At 35.5% G+C, this 12,859-nt stretch overlaps 1 protein-coding gene and 1 pseudogene across 1 annotated transcript; one reads left to right on the top strand and one right to left on the bottom strand.

Moving 5' to 3' along the window:
• Positions 1–1,855: 1,855 nt before the first annotated feature.
• On the bottom strand, positions 1,856–2,800 carry LOC100436069 (olfactory receptor 10T2). The gene has a single exon (XM_009242493.3). The coding sequence runs from the start codon at positions 2,798–2,800 to the stop codon at positions 1,856–1,858; it is 945 nt and encodes a 314-aa protein (XP_009240768.3).
• Positions 2,801–11,053: 8,253 nt separating this feature from the next.
• Positions 11,054–12,102, top strand: LOC103891051 (etoposide-induced protein 2.4 homolog; annotated as a pseudogene).
• The last annotated feature ends 757 nt before the right edge of the window (positions 12,103–12,859 follow it).

Below are 12,859 nucleotides of genomic sequence, written 5' to 3'. Positions count from 1 at the left end.
CTAGCTTTTTTTCTTCTTCTTCCTTCTCCTTATATTCTGCATTCTAATGTCTTTCCTTATCTCTCAACATTACATATAACATACAAATAATAATTAAAATATATCAAATACATATGTTTCAAACCATGTGCTAAATACTCTAAGGAATTTCCCCATTTAATTCTTACAGCAACCCTATTTTGATCATTTTCAATGTATAGTGTTTAAATTATTGTTTCATACTTATGAGTATGTGAAGAAACCTCCTTCTAAATCCACATAATCTATTTCCCAAGCAAGAGTTATTAAACTGCATGTTGCTCAAGTGAAAAGCTAAGAAATGAAATTGTTTGATATTAACATAATTCCATTGTTTTATTGAAACACACCTTTAGCAAAAGCCACAGTAAACTCATTCAAATGTATATGGTGCACCTATATTGGGTGACTAAAATTTGACCCTTTCTTTCAGTGAGGCATGAGGAAGAGAAGGGACTGTGCTTTACTCTTCATTGTACTTGCTACAGTGCTTGCTTCAATGCCTTGCATATGGTAGCAGATGCATAAACAGTGCAGGGCTCTTGAATGGTCAACTTACTTTTACACTTTATCTGACATAGAGCCTAACCCTAGATTATAGAATAAAGAAAGGAAAATGAAACAGAAGTAAAAATAGAAGTAATTTTTCAATACCTTCTATCAGGCAAGCATGGAATTGTTTTACATCTACTAATTTAACTAGATTTTGCAATGGCCCACTGAGGAGGTATTAAAGGTCCTTTGTTACATAATAAATAACTAACAATAAAAGAAGTTAAACCTGGCACAAGGCGCTTAGCTGAAAAATAATCCAAATAAAGATTAAAATCCAGGTCTTTGTGACTCCAAAGTCTGTGTTTTCTATTCTATCATCGACCTCTTAGAACTTTAATCACCACCCCCCTCATTATTCCAGAAGCAAATTTATGCTTATTATTTAGAAATAATTTACTGCATATATTTCTTTTTAAACATATATATAATATATGTGTGTATATATATATATACATATGTAGATCAGGGGATAGAGAAGAATCAGGAGACATGAATAGTGACATACCCCAATTTAAAGATATCTGAAGTAATTTATCTTTATTTTTGCAAGTTATTTCTATTCTTTGTATTACTATGTTCATAGAAGGTTTGTACAGAAAAGTCAAACTATGATGTGAGCACATCTCATTGAATATTGTCATTTTATGGAAGAAGAAAATGAGGCTCAAAAAGATTAAACCATTTGCTTTAACCCATTTCCTGTTTGCCCCGAGAATTCCACAATGGCACAGAACTGCACTTTTTTTTTTTTCCTAAATGGGAAATGGGTTAAACTTTATATAAATATACACACACATGTATATATATATATACATTCATATATACATACACACACATATGTAGGTATGTGTATGTATATATAAGTTTAATAAAGAATAACTGCAGTAAATTATTTCTAGAAAATATTGTTTTTTTCACGGTAAAAGGATTATCAGCAATCCAGGAATTCTCAAAAAGATAATGCAGCATTTGTAGTTTTTATCTGACAAAGCAAACACTTGTTTTGCATAAAAACAACGTAGCTTGTGTTATTGAAAGTTTCAATGTTCAAATAATTTTCTGGAGACAAATTGGTATAACTTTTGCACTGGATACAGGCTAACATGAAAAAAATTTTTTGATATAAACAATCAAGGTCACCTAAAGTCCTTAGTTCTTTTCTTTTCTCTCTCTCTCTCTTTTTTTTGTCAAGGAGTCTTAAGAAAAGTACAAATCTGTTTATAGATCTGAAGTGCTATCTAGGAAACTTTCATGAATGTAATTTACTGCTGTATCGGCCCACTCATACAGTTTTGGAATATGAGCATCTACTCAGAACCTTTCTCAGAGCCATCTTTACTTCTTTATTTCTCAGTGTATAGACAAGGGGGTTGAGTAGTGGGGTAATCACAGTATAAGTCACTGCCACAAGCCGGTCCTTATCTGAAAAGTACAGGGATTTGGGTCTCAAGTAGACAAAGGAAGCACAGCCATAGTGGATGATGACCACTGTGAGGTGGGAAGCACAGGTGGTGAAGGCTTTGCACTGTCCTTCCACCGAGGAGATCTTGAGGATGGTGGAAACTATGAAGACGTAGGAGATGAATATCAACACAAGGGGAACCAGCAATACCAGAATGCTGAGGAAAAAGATGACCATCTGCTTCAGGTTGGTGTCCGTGCAGCCCAGTTTTATGACAGGGGAAATATCACAGAAAAAGTGGTTGATCCGATTGGAGGCACAGAAGGGCACACTGAACACCAGGATATTGACAATCACAGAGATCAGGAAGCCACAAAAGCTGGAGGCTAGAACCAGCTGCATGAAGGTGGCTCGGCTGACAATGAGTGTGTAGTTAAGAGGGTTGCAGATGGCAACACAGCGATCATAGCCCATCACAGCAATGAGAAAACAGTTGGTACAAGCCAAGCCCACAAATAAATAGAGCTGGATCACACACCCAGAGAAAGAAATAGTTGGAATTGTAGATAGCAGGTTGGTAAGCATTTTGGGTACAATGACTAAGGTGTAGCAGGTTTCACAACATGAAAGGACAAAGAGGAAGAAGTACATAGGAGTGTGCAAAGCCCTGTCCAGGCGAATGACCATCATGATGGTGGCGTTGGCCATCAGAGTAGTCAGGTAGACTAACAGGAAGATAAAGAAGAGAAGGATCTGCAGATCCCCCAGATTTGAGAAGCCTATAAGGATGAACTCAGTGATCACGCTCTGGTTCTGTCTTTTCATTGGTCAGTGTAACTAGACTTAAGTAACCTGAAATTGAGAAGAGAGAGAATTTGATAAAAGCAAAATTACCCTAGAGATACTCAGTTCACATTTCTGTAAAAAGCTGATAATACTGGTCTGAAAAAATACATAACACACATCAAGTACATAGATCAGAGTATAGGGAAGGATCAAGGGACATGAATAGTGACATACCCCAATTCAAAGATATCTGAAATTATTTATTTTTATTTTTGTAAGTTATTTCCATTCTCTGTATTCCTATGTGCCTAGAAAGTTCATACTGTAAAATCAAAATGTGATTTAGACCTCATCTCATTAAATACTCTCATTTTATGGAAGAAGAAAATGAGGCTCAATAAGATTAAACCATTTGCTTACCCACATGACAGTAACAGTCCTTAAAAATCACCTATCTTTGCTAACACCTGATAAAAATCTGATTCAGAAAAACAAACAAAACAAGTAAAAAGTAATGTACCCAGTCTCTCATACACATAACTCAAATAATGCTTGTTCAGATGTAGGGAACTATTTTAGTGTACTTAAAAGTATTCAGATTCTATTTACCCATGATCAATTGTGAAGACTTTGGGATGGCTCACATATTGGGGTTTCCCTTGTCATCAGTGCATGGGAATCTGAGATTAAGAACTTAATTAAAGCTCAATTAACCTCAGAGCATTACGAGGCTTGTGCTGAGATCTCCACTCTTCTGGCCTATGCCTCAATCTCCATTGCCTCCATAATGTTCTAAGAACTTTCATCATTATCTGTGAGAAGATCTGTGGTTTCACTGGGAGATCAAATAAATGCTAAAACCTTCATATCAGACTTAGACAATCAGATTATTTTTATTTTGGAAAAAAGATCAGAAATCTTCTAACTCAACCTGCGTACAATTCTGTGAACCTCTTTATAGCAATGTAGGAAGTATTGTCCAACCTCCATAGTCAAGCACAAATTTTAAGAAGTCACTCACTTCCAAAACAGGCTGTTGTTCCCTTGCTAGATAGTTTATTTGGCTACTTCTGAGCTGAACTATGCCTCCTTGAAATAGTCACCCATTGTTCTTGATTTATCCTCTGCAGATACTCACAATAATGTTAAATTATTTCTATGAATGACGGCTAGCCTTTAGTTATTGAAATAAAATGATCATATATCTTTATGGGTCTTATTTTCCTTCTAGCTAATTATTTAATACATAGCTTATGGCAATGTTTCTGGAATTTTCTCTGTCCTCATCACCATCTTAGGTGTGTTTGTCCTCAGCATTAGGTCATGCATCTGCCCCTCAGCTGTAGACAAGCTGGTTGGCTGCAGCCATCAAACATAACTAACTTTGTCTTTCTGCTTCTACACATAACATTACATTTTCTTTCCTATTTTTGTTATCTTTCAGAATTAATATTTATCTTTCCTACAAAACCTCAACTCATTATTCATCTCCTGAGAGGCTTCCCTATGTAGCTCTCAATGACTGATTCCTGTTTGAATTCATTTCCCTGTCAGTTTGCTCTGAGATCATTGGTTAGAATGGCAACATAGTGAGGCTGGATGGACACAGGCTCTGGAGTCAGACTGCCTAGGTTGAGACCATGGCTCTGCCAATGTACAATGTTGGGGAAATCACTTTGGGTCTCATGATTTAATCTCTAAAATGGCAACAATAATAGCATAAGCCAAAAAGTTTGTGTGAGCACCAAATGCCCACAATGAATTTCCTGATGCATAAGTGGTCAATACAGGCAGGCTGTTAAATATCTAGTCAAGCCCCCTCATGTTACAAATGGAGAAACAGAGGCCCAGAGAAGTAAAATATCAAGATGTAGGTTGCATAAGCTATGAGGCAGGAACTGTATCCCAAATACCTTAAGTCTCCCATCTAAGGTTTTGTCTTTTGAATTATCTGGGTTCTAGTTTTAATATTTCCTTTGCAGTGCGTGCTTATACACCAGTGACTTAGGAAATAGATCAATGTCTTCTTTACTCTGTATGATCCCCACAAGGCTTTCTGTTCCACTCTTCCATTCACTCCTATCTCTTATTCTTCCGCCTTAACCCATCATATATTTTTCCTTATGCTAAGGTACATATTAGGCAGTTTCTCCCTATTTCCTAGTTTAGGTCTATTTTAGGAATATTTTGCTGTTTACACTCTTAGTTATTCTCTTCATTTACTATATCTCCCATGCTCACATGGTCAGGGTTTGTTCAGCTGCATCTTTACCCTCTCCATATGGTCTCTGTCCTGTCTCTCACTCTAGATTCTGATGCTATGGCCCACACTTCACCAGTGCATGGTTTCCATGAGTTCTTCTGCCTCTGAATCTTTCTTTGGTATTCAAAGTATTTTTAGAGAAAATTGACAGATATTACTCATAAGAAAGAGTGGTCCTACAACTCTAGTACAAAGGAGACACTTACATCCACAGGCAGTTTTAGCACAATCCCATGTTCCTTTTTTTCTCATATCCCATCAAAGTCTAAAAAGGAGAGAGAAATAAACAAACATTAAAAAAATATAATGTAGCATATTTCTCCCAGATCTTACTGGGGAAAGTCCAGGGGCCACTCGCTTTTAAAGATGAAAGACAGCTCTGCCTGGTGTCTGAGCTAAAAGTAACTGTACAGCCCCAATCTTAGCAGCTTTGTGGCCTTGACAGCACATACTCCAGCAAAATCCCTGGGTCTTATACATTTGGGGTGCCTCAGGGGATTGAGGCTTTGGAGGGAGGTTCTTCCTTGGACTCTAGGCATTAAAAATGTAATATTCAACCTTAAAGAAAGAAAAAAAATGGTAGATAAATTATGTGGTTTACTTGATCTGTGTAAAAGATGAATAGCTTTAAATACTATAATTTTTTACATTGATCATTCATTTTGGAGAAAGGTTACATTTGCTGAATAAAGTGATGACTGTTCCTTTCTTAGTCATTAGCTTTTTGGATGCTAAACATAGATGGACTGTTTTAAGGGATAAAATAAATGACTTTCTTGACAAATTTTTTCTTCCTTCTTAAAGTTGCTAATTGAATTACGAGATTATTTTTTTCTATAACTCTCTTGATTTATGAATAAGTTATACTGGCATCATAAGAGGGCACACAGTCTAACCTTTTCTACATTCCTCTACCTGCTCGATTTATCTCTTCAAATATATTAATCAATGTAGAATTTGTCAGGGCATTCATTAGTTCATTAATTTAATCAATATGCATTGAGTACTCCAAGCACTCTGGTGAGTATTTTAGTGGGGAAGGTGGCACAATGGTGGCTTAGTCTGTGCCAGTGGTGACGTATGGACCCATATACACTTGAGCTTCCTGAGGTGCATGTGAAGATGCATATTTTGGGGCTTTACCCTAGGATCTCCTAAATAAGAAATATTTTAGGTGCAGCTTGCAATAGTTTGCAATCAGTTTATGTAATTTATTTGATTTTCAGAAAGTTTAGAGCTACTGACTTCTTTCTGATAAAAGCTTGATGTTTAGAAGATGAGATAAAGAAATAAGTGAATAAGTACAACAAGCATAGAGGGTTAAGCTAGGGACAAGCGCAGGGCACGACAGCATTACTGAGAGGAAGTACAGTTCTCACATTTAGTACCAAAATGAGTGGGTCTCAAACTCCTCTTATACCTTTTCAATCCAACAATATTTCTTTTATAAGTTTATAAGTAGAATACATGACAAAACTAGGACAAAACTCAGTGGGGAGAAATGAAAGCATACTATAAGAAAATCACAACATAAATAAAGTGCTACAATATTATTTGAAGGTTGACTGTGATGAGTTAAAAATGCATATTTTATATCTCACAAAACACAAAAATTAAACAAATGTATTGCTAATAAAACAATAGAGGAGATACAACAGAATATTAATAATTACTCGATTAATCCAATGGAAGTCAAGAAAATAGAAAAACAGTAACAAGAAATAAATGAAACAAAGAGACATCACATAGAACAATAGTAGACTTAAACACACTCAAAATGAAACTTACATTGACTGTAAATTATTTACACTTCAATAAAAAGAGATTGCCCGATTTGTATAAACAAAGCAATTATATATTTTCTGCAAAAGACTCACTATAAATCTTAAGTCTCAGATAACAGTAATGTTCTAGAAAAAAAGCACAAAACTCTAACTATTAGAAAGGCAGAAAGAATATGTTAACATGAGACAAGTGGACTTCAGCACAATAAATATTAACAGAACAAAAGATGGACATTTGCTAATAATAAAAAATTTAATACAAAATTCTAATTGTCAAATATAAATATGCATTTCATAAAAAGTCAAAAAAACAGGAAGCCCAAAGTGACAAGACAGAAAAGGAAGAAACCAAATCCAAACTATAAATATTTCTACATATTTTCTTATGTAATTGATAAAATAAGTAGAAAAAAAATCATAAGAATGATAAGATGCAAACAATAACAGGCTTGACATAATTACTATTTATAAAAAGATGCACATAAAAAAAGCAGAAAATTATTTTTTATCAAGTGCACATAGGCTGTTTATAAAGTTATAGCACTTCCTGGGTAATCAAATATATAGGTTAAGTAATTTCTATACCCAGAGCAAAACAAGAACATCTGGTTTCATTACTTCAATTCAATGCTGTATGAGAATTCCTAGCCAATGTAATAAGCAAAAAAAGAAAGAATAATTTATATTAAAAAGATGCAAATTTGTATTTATTCACAGAAAATGTGAATGTTTACATACAAAATCATAAATAAACAAAGAAAAATATTATAAAGACTAGTAAATGAATTTAGCAGGTCCAGCAATATAAAAATAATACAAGTAGTAGTAGACCTAAGAAAACAGTTTGACAGAAATACAATTATAATGAGGGACTTCAACATTTTACTGACAATATCAGACAGATCATTGAGGCAGAATATCAATAAAGAAACTCTGGATTTAAACTTGACTCTAGACCATACGGACCTAACAGATATTTACAGAACATTCTATCCAACAACTGCAGAATATACATTTTTCTCATGTGTGCATGGATCATTCTCCAAAATTGACCATATGCTTGACCATAAAGAAAGTTTTAATAAATTCAAAAATATCAAAATAATATCACATATATTCTTGGACCTCAGTGGAATAAAATTAAATGTCAATGCCAAAAGGAACTCTCAAAAGTACAGAAGTACATGGAAACTAAACAATTTGCTCCTGAATGACTTTTTGGTAAATAATTAAATTAAGGCAGAAGTCAAAAAAATTTCAAGGAATAAAAATAGGGACCCAACAAAACAAAAGCTCTGAGAGGCAGCAAAAACAGTGCTGAGACAAATTTAAAGCATTAAACACCTACATAAAAATACAGAAATATCTCAAATTGGCAACCCGATGTTGCACATCAAGGAAGTAGAAAAATGAGAACACATCAAGCCCAAAGCTAGCAGAAGAAAAGAAATAACAAAGATCAGAGGAGAACCAAATGAGATTTAGATGAAAAGGACAACAGCAACAACAAAACAAAAATAATACTTAGTATTGACAACATGAAAAGTTGATTTTTTTGAAAGAATAAATAAAATTGATAGGCCAATAGCTAGATTAACCAGGAAAAAAGAAGATTAAAATGAACACAATAAAAATGGTATTGGTGACATTACATCTGATATTACAGAAATAAAAAAGATCATCAGAGACTACTTTGACTATCTCTTTGTGCACAAACTAGAATTCCTGAAAACATACAAACTCCCAAGATTGAACCAAGAAGAAACAGAAATCCTGAACAGACTAATAACGAGCAATGAAATAGATCAGTAATAAAAAAAATCTTCCAACAGAAAAAAGCCCAGGACCAGATGGATTAACAGTCAAATTGTACCAGATATACAAAAAAGAGCTGGTGCCAATTTTACTGAAACTATTCCAAAAAATCAAGGAGAAGGTATTCCTTCCTAATTCATTCTATGAAAACAATATTACCTTGATGCCAAAATCAGTCAAGGACAGAAAAACAAAGAAGATAACTACAAGCAAATATCCCTGATGAATATAGATGCAAAAATTCTTAACAAAATACTAGCAAACAAAATCCAACATCACAAGAAATGATAATTCATCACAAGGAATTGAGTTTTATTCCAGGAATGCAAGGATGGCTGAACATACGCAAATCAATAAATGTAATTCACCACTTAAGCAGAATTAAGAAAAAAAATGATCATCTTAATAAATCCAGATAAAGCATTTGATAAAATCTGACATTCCTTTATGATAAAAACTCTCAACAAACTAGGCATTGAAGTAACATATCTCAAAATAGTAAGAGCCATATATGACAAACCCACTGCTGAAGTCCTACTGAATAGGAAAAAAATAAAGCTAGTGAAGTTGAAATATTGTAACCTGGAAAACCCTAAAGACACCTAGATTTGTTAAATGACTTCAGTAAAGTTTCAGGATACAAAATCAATGTACAAAAATCAGTGGCATTTCTGATTTTTGCATGCAAGCTGATAAGCAAATCAACAACTCAAATTCATTATAAAAGCTACAAAAATAAAATAGCTGGTAATACATTTTAAAAAGGAGGTAAAAAATCTACAAGAAGTATGAAACACTGATAAAAGTAATTATAGATGATACAAACTAATTAAAAAAATCCCAAGGTTATAGATTAAAATAATCAATATTGTTAAAATGATCATCATGCTAAAAGCAGTCTATAGATTCAAGCAATTCCTGTTAAATTACCAAAGTCTTCTTTCCAAGAATTAGAAAAACATTCTGAAGTTCAAGTGAAACCATAAAGAGCCTGAACAGCCAAAGCAATCCTACAAAAAGAACAAATAATGTGATGCCTCTGTATTTGCTCCGTTTTTAGAAATTTTTTAAAAAAGAACAAATCCAGAGGCATCACATTATCTGACTTCAAATTACCCTACTAGGCCATAGTAAATAAAATGACATGATACTGGTACAAAAATAGACACGTCAAGCAATGGAACAGAATAGAGAACCCAGAAATAAAGCCAAATACATACAACCAACTGATGTCCAACAAAGTCAACAAACATAAACATAAACAACAAACATAGAAAGTACATTCTATTCAATAAATGGTGCTGGAAGATTAGCCAGTCATATGCAGAATAATGAAAGTAGATTCCTAGCTTTCACCATATAAAAAAATTAAACGAAGATAAATTAAAGACTTAAATGTAAAACATGAAACTATAAAAATCCTAGAAGAAAACCCAGAAAAACTCTTCTAGACATTGGCCTAGGGAAATAATTTATGACTATGCTGGAGAGGGTGGCTCATGCCTATAATCTGGGCACTTTGAGAGGTGGAGACAGGCAGATCGCTTGAGTCCAGGAGTTCAAGACCAGCCCAGGCAACATGGTGAATCTCTTCTCTACCTAAAAACAAACAAACAACAACAAAAACAAAAACACAGAAAAACCCCCAAACCAAAAATTTATGACTAAGATCCCAAAAGCAAATATGACAAAACCAAAAATAGACATATAGGACTTAATTTAACTAAAAAGCTTCTGCACAACAAAATAAATAATCAACAGAGTAAACAAAAAACCTACAGAATGAAATGAAATATTTTTAAAAGACTAATATGCAGAATCTATAAGAAACTCAAACAATTCAACAATGAAACAAAAAACAACCCCAATAAAAACTGGGCAAAAGACACGAACTGACATCTCCCAAGAGAAGACATGCAAATATACGACAAACATAAAAAAAAAATCAACAGTACTAATCATCAGAGGAATACAAATTAAAACCTCAATGAGATATCATCTTGCACCAGTCAAAATGATTATTATTAAAAAGTCAGAAAACAACAGATATTGGCATGAATGCAAAAAGGAAATGCTTATACACTACTGGTGGGAATGTAAATTAGTTCAACCTGTGTGGTAAAGAGTATGGAGATTTCTCAAAGAACTAAAAATAGAACCATCCTTTAACCCAGCAATCCCGCTTCCAGGAATCTACCTAAGAGGGAAAAAAAAAGCTATTTTATAAAAAAGAAAAGACACCTCCATTTGAATGTTTATCACAACACTATTCACAATAGGAAAGTCATGGAATTAACCAAAGTGTCCATCACTGGTGGATTGAACTAAGAAAATGTGAGCACCCTGGTGGAGCGAGCCTGTGGTTGGCGACCGGCTGGGCCGGAGCCTTCATGGCGGAGCTGCGGGTCCTTCATGATGAGAGATTTGGAGACACTTCTCTCTCCTCTGTGTAGTTGATAGTTTGCTGGTGAAGAGATGGCTGACAGTGTCAAAACCTTTCTTCAGGACCTTGCCAGAGGAATCAAAGACTCCATCTGGGGTATTTGTACCATCTCAAAGCTAGATGCTCAAATCCAGGAAAAGAGAGAGGAGCAGCCTTGAAGAAGGGCAAGTAGTGTCTTGGCCCAAAGAAGAGCCCAGCGTATAGAGTGGAGGCAAGAGAATGAGCCATGTGTTGTTAGTAGAATTTTCCAGTGTTGTGCTTGGAATGGTGGAGTGTTCTTGTTCAGTCTCCTTTTGTATTATCAAATATTTATTCCTGTGCTTCAGTCAGTAACAGCCCAAATTATAGGTGATCCATCACTACACGGAGATGTTTGGTAGTGGCTGGAATTCTTCCTCAGGTCAATTTTCAATGCTCTTTGGGTGCTCCCCTTGTTTGTGCTTAGCAAAGTAGTGAATGCCATTTGGTTTCAGGATATAGCTGACCTGACAATTGAGGTATCAGGGAGGAAGCTTCACCCATTCCCTAGTGTCAGCAAAATAATTGCTGACATGCTCTTCAACCTTTTGCTGCAGGAATGTTTGTGATTCTCTTTCTCATCCATCTTGTCTGTCAGCTGGTTAGTCTCCTGCATATGTCCCTTCTCTACTCACTGTACTGCTTTGAATATTGTTGGCTCAATAAAGGAATTGAAATACACCAGCAGTTGTCTAACATAGAGAGCAACTGGCCTTACTACTTTGGGTTTGGTTTGCCCTTGGCTTTTCTCATAGCAATGCAGTCCTCATATACTATCAGCGGCTGCCTTTTCTCTATCCTCTTTCGTTTATTCATTATCAGCGCCAATGAAGCAAAGACCCCTGGAAAAGTGTATCTCTTCCAGTTGTGCCTCTCCTCCTTGGTGGTCTTCTTAAGCAACAGACTCTTCCACAAGACAGTCTACCTGCAGTCTGCCCTGAGCAGCTCCACTTCTGCAGAGAAGTTCCCTTCACCTCATCCATCTCTTGCCAAACTGAAGGCTGCTGCAGGCCACTGAGTTGCCTGCCATCCAAAGGGAATGGGCGGGATTGGAAGGAGGCTGTCGCAGCTCTTTTTCCTGTTCACCTCTCCCTGCCAAGGAAGACAGGACCCACTCTGCCAAGGGCCCTCTGCGTGTTCCCTTCTCTCTGAGGAATTGGAATTTTTGTCTCTGGTGCACGTGAGGCATAATGTTCCCTGACACTAGTGTGTGGATTTTTAACGTCACCATGAGTCTAAAAGGACCACAGGTTTCACTGCAGCTATTTTCTAGCATTTGCCAGTCCCTGTGCCTGGACTGATTTGAATACTTTGTTTTTCTCTCTGTGCCATCTACCCTCCCACCTTTCCATCCTGCCTTCTACCACCCTTAGATAAATGGATTTTGTAATTCCAACTGTTGTATTTTGTGGATTTGTTATTTTTGTTGGTTTTCTGCTAAGCATATACATTGGGTATGGGAGGTAAAGGAGTGTCGCAGTTGCTTCTGGTCACTCCCTTTATAGCCATTACTGTCTTGTTTCTTGTAACTCAGGTTAGGTTTTGGTCTGTCCTGCTCCACTGCAAAAAAAAAAAAAAAAAAAAAAAAATGCCTGACGAGATGAGATAGGAGGAAAGATCTCACAGCCAGATCTGCTGGGTTTTGAGGAGTGATATTTTTTCTTCCCCTTGAAGGGGGAAAAGCTATTTCTACTTGTACATTTAAAGTCCTCCAACTATGGAGAGGTACCAATTCTGGACAAGTGCCACTGCTACAACACTAAACCTGAACTTTT

Source organism: Pongo abelii, chromosome 1 (genome assembly GCF_028885655.2).
Source record: "Pongo abelii isolate AG06213 chromosome 1, NHGRI_mPonAbe1-v2.0_pri, whole genome shotgun sequence".
NCBI lineage: Eukaryota > Metazoa > Chordata > Mammalia > Primates > Hominidae > Pongo > Pongo abelii.
Note: the sequence above shows the minus strand (reverse complement) of the source record. Positions and strands in the feature narration are given on the sequence as shown.

What these genes read in the sequence shown, in the direction of transcription:
- LOC100436069 (XM_009242493.3), bottom strand. Translation starts at nt 2,800, where the DNA reads ATGAAAAGACAGAACCAGAGCGTGATCACTGAGTTCATCCTTATAGGC.